This window comes from Pteropus alecto, unplaced genomic scaffold (genome assembly GCF_000325575.1).
Source record: "Pteropus alecto unplaced genomic scaffold, ASM32557v1 scaffold5, whole genome shotgun sequence".
Taxonomy (NCBI): domain Eukaryota; kingdom Metazoa; phylum Chordata; class Mammalia; order Chiroptera; family Pteropodidae; genus Pteropus; species Pteropus alecto.
The window spans coordinates 19,013,855-19,016,017 of NW_006441953.1; the positions used below are offsets into that span (position 1 = coordinate 19,013,855).

Below are 2,163 nucleotides of genomic sequence, written 5' to 3' on the forward strand. Positions count from 1 at the left end.
CTTGTGTGTGTTAAATCCTGTATCCTGGAAATGTCCTCTTAGACTTTTTCTTTATGTAACTTTTTGTTCCACCTCCCTCCTTTCTTCATGCAGGACCTTCAGAATTCAGTCCCATGCATACTTTCCTGGCTCCTGCTGGTACCTGTTGGCTAGGTCCGTCAGCTTCTCTGGGGTCATTTTCCAATAGTATCAGCCCTAGAATGTCCCTGGAACATCCTAAGCTGTGACGACCCTAGTCATTGCCTGGTGTTCAACAGGGATAGTAGGGGTATATCCTGTGGGAGAGGTACATTATCTTACAGAGAGTAGGCCTCTGATTATCTCACAAGGAAGGAGGACTAGCTTTTAACAGGGAGGAGTGGAACTTTTTGGCAAGCTCACCAGGTTAAAGGGAGTTTAAAAATTCAAGATTTTTCAGGTCTATCAACTTAATGTCCCCATCCCAGGTGTCAGAGGCCCATTCTTTCACAATGAGGGCCCTAACCTTGATGTATCACTCTTGCTTGAAGACTTTAATCTTCTTTGGAAGTTTCCACTTGGCCTTCTGCTACTGTTATATTTATGTCCTGGGATTGGTTGTCATTTTTCTCTTCCTTACCACTGGAGATGAGAACCTGTTTACTTGCTCACAGAAGGTCTTCCGGCTTTTTGGATTTTAATTCTGACTGATACTGTCTGTGTGAACTTGGGCATGACCTAGGGGCTTTGGTTTCCTTATTTGTAAAATGAAGTAAAAGGAGAAATTCAGCTGGAAACTCTTTTCCAGGTTTACAATTCAATGATTATGCACCATGACCTCTGACAAAAGTCAATATACTGTTAATGTACATTTAGAGAAAGTTGTACTGACCATTCTTTAAGTGAAGATATTCACCTTTCTTTATGCCAACTTTGGAATGTGGATTTCCTACAAAATAAACACCTTCTTGATCAGCTACAGTTCTGAGGATTTGATAAGAACCCTAATATAGTCTTCCAGAGCATCCAAACATCTATTTCATGAACTACATAGATCACCCAACTTGGGTTGGTCCACAAATCTTTCTCTTGTGCATTTCTTCTGGAAATGAATGCAACTGAGCAAGCATAAAGGGCATTGGGGAAAGATTCACAAAATTCATGAGTCATCTTACCTCGACAATTTGCAATGGCTTTAGGGACAGCCCTAATGGCTGTGCGATTTCTTAATCTTTCTCTGCCTTGTTGTCCACACCTATAAAATAACACCGACCTTGCAGGGTTACTGTAAGAATGGCAGAAGTAGGGTTAATGCTGTGAAAGTGCATTGTAGACACACAGGAAAAAAAAAGAGCTCATTACGTCCTTACTGCCAATTTTCTCTATTCCATATTAAAAACCACCAATAGGTTGGTTGAGTGCATGTTATCGGTACTGGGTAAAAAACGGGCAAAATGGATCATAGCAAGTTTTGACATTTTTCTCACTACGGTTTCCTCACTGCAATTGAGTGTCTGGTCGGTGGCTTCAAGTTCTAGAACTGGAGTTATGAAATAGTTGGGTTCCAAGCTGGCTGTCCCCCATACCAGCTATATGATCTCGGTTTCTCAAACTCTCTGGGTCTCAGACTCCCCTGATGCCAGGTTAATACAGATGGATAGTATTTTCTAACTAGGATTTATCTTTCAATTTCCTAAATTAGAGAAGGGTGTGAAGGCCTTAGGTCACTCCGCCTCGCATCTGCTTAGGTGGCATAAAGCTCCTGGGGTTGGGAGGAGATCCGCGGGAAAGAAATAGGACGGGCCTGGAGTTCCCGCCTCCGATGCGTGCGCGCTCACTACGCACGCACGCACAGCACGCTACGGAAGCGCGCACGGCGGCCCAGCCCTCGTCGCCGCCGCCATTTTAGCTCCTGGTTCCGGCCGCACGGTGTAGGCTGTTGTAGCGGGAGAAGTAGGGGGGTCCTTCAGAGTTAAGTAGCTGCCGTCGACTGCGCCTATAAGGCCGCCAGCTCCTTTATTTTCCTTCCTCTTAACCGCCCGTTCGAAGAGTCCGAAGATGTCCAAGCGGCACCGGTTGGACCTGGGGGAGGATTACCCCTCCGGCAAGAAGCGTGCGGGGACCGATGGGTAAGCCAGGCCGGGGGCGCGAGGCAGCGGCTCGGGCTTTGTTGGGGTCGCGGCGGGAAGCGGGCCAGGGCCGGCT

The 2,163-nt window shown here is 46.6% G+C and overlaps 1 protein-coding gene across 2 annotated transcripts in view; it reads left to right on the forward strand.

The window, feature by feature from the left end:
* The first annotated feature begins 1,840 nt into the window (after positions 1-1,840).
* The window catches only part of DHX15 (DEAH-box helicase 15), a 51,078-nt gene continuing 50,755 nt past the window's right edge, over positions 1,841-2,163 (forward strand). For both annotated transcript variants that reach the window (XM_006918956.3, XM_025051701.1), the window contains exon 1: positions 1,841-2,087. In XM_006918956.3, coding sequence (XP_006919018.1) covers positions 2,017-2,087 — 71 coding nt within the window. In that variant the 5' untranslated portion in view covers positions 1,841-2,016. The remainder of the gene's footprint in view (positions 2,088-2,163) is intronic.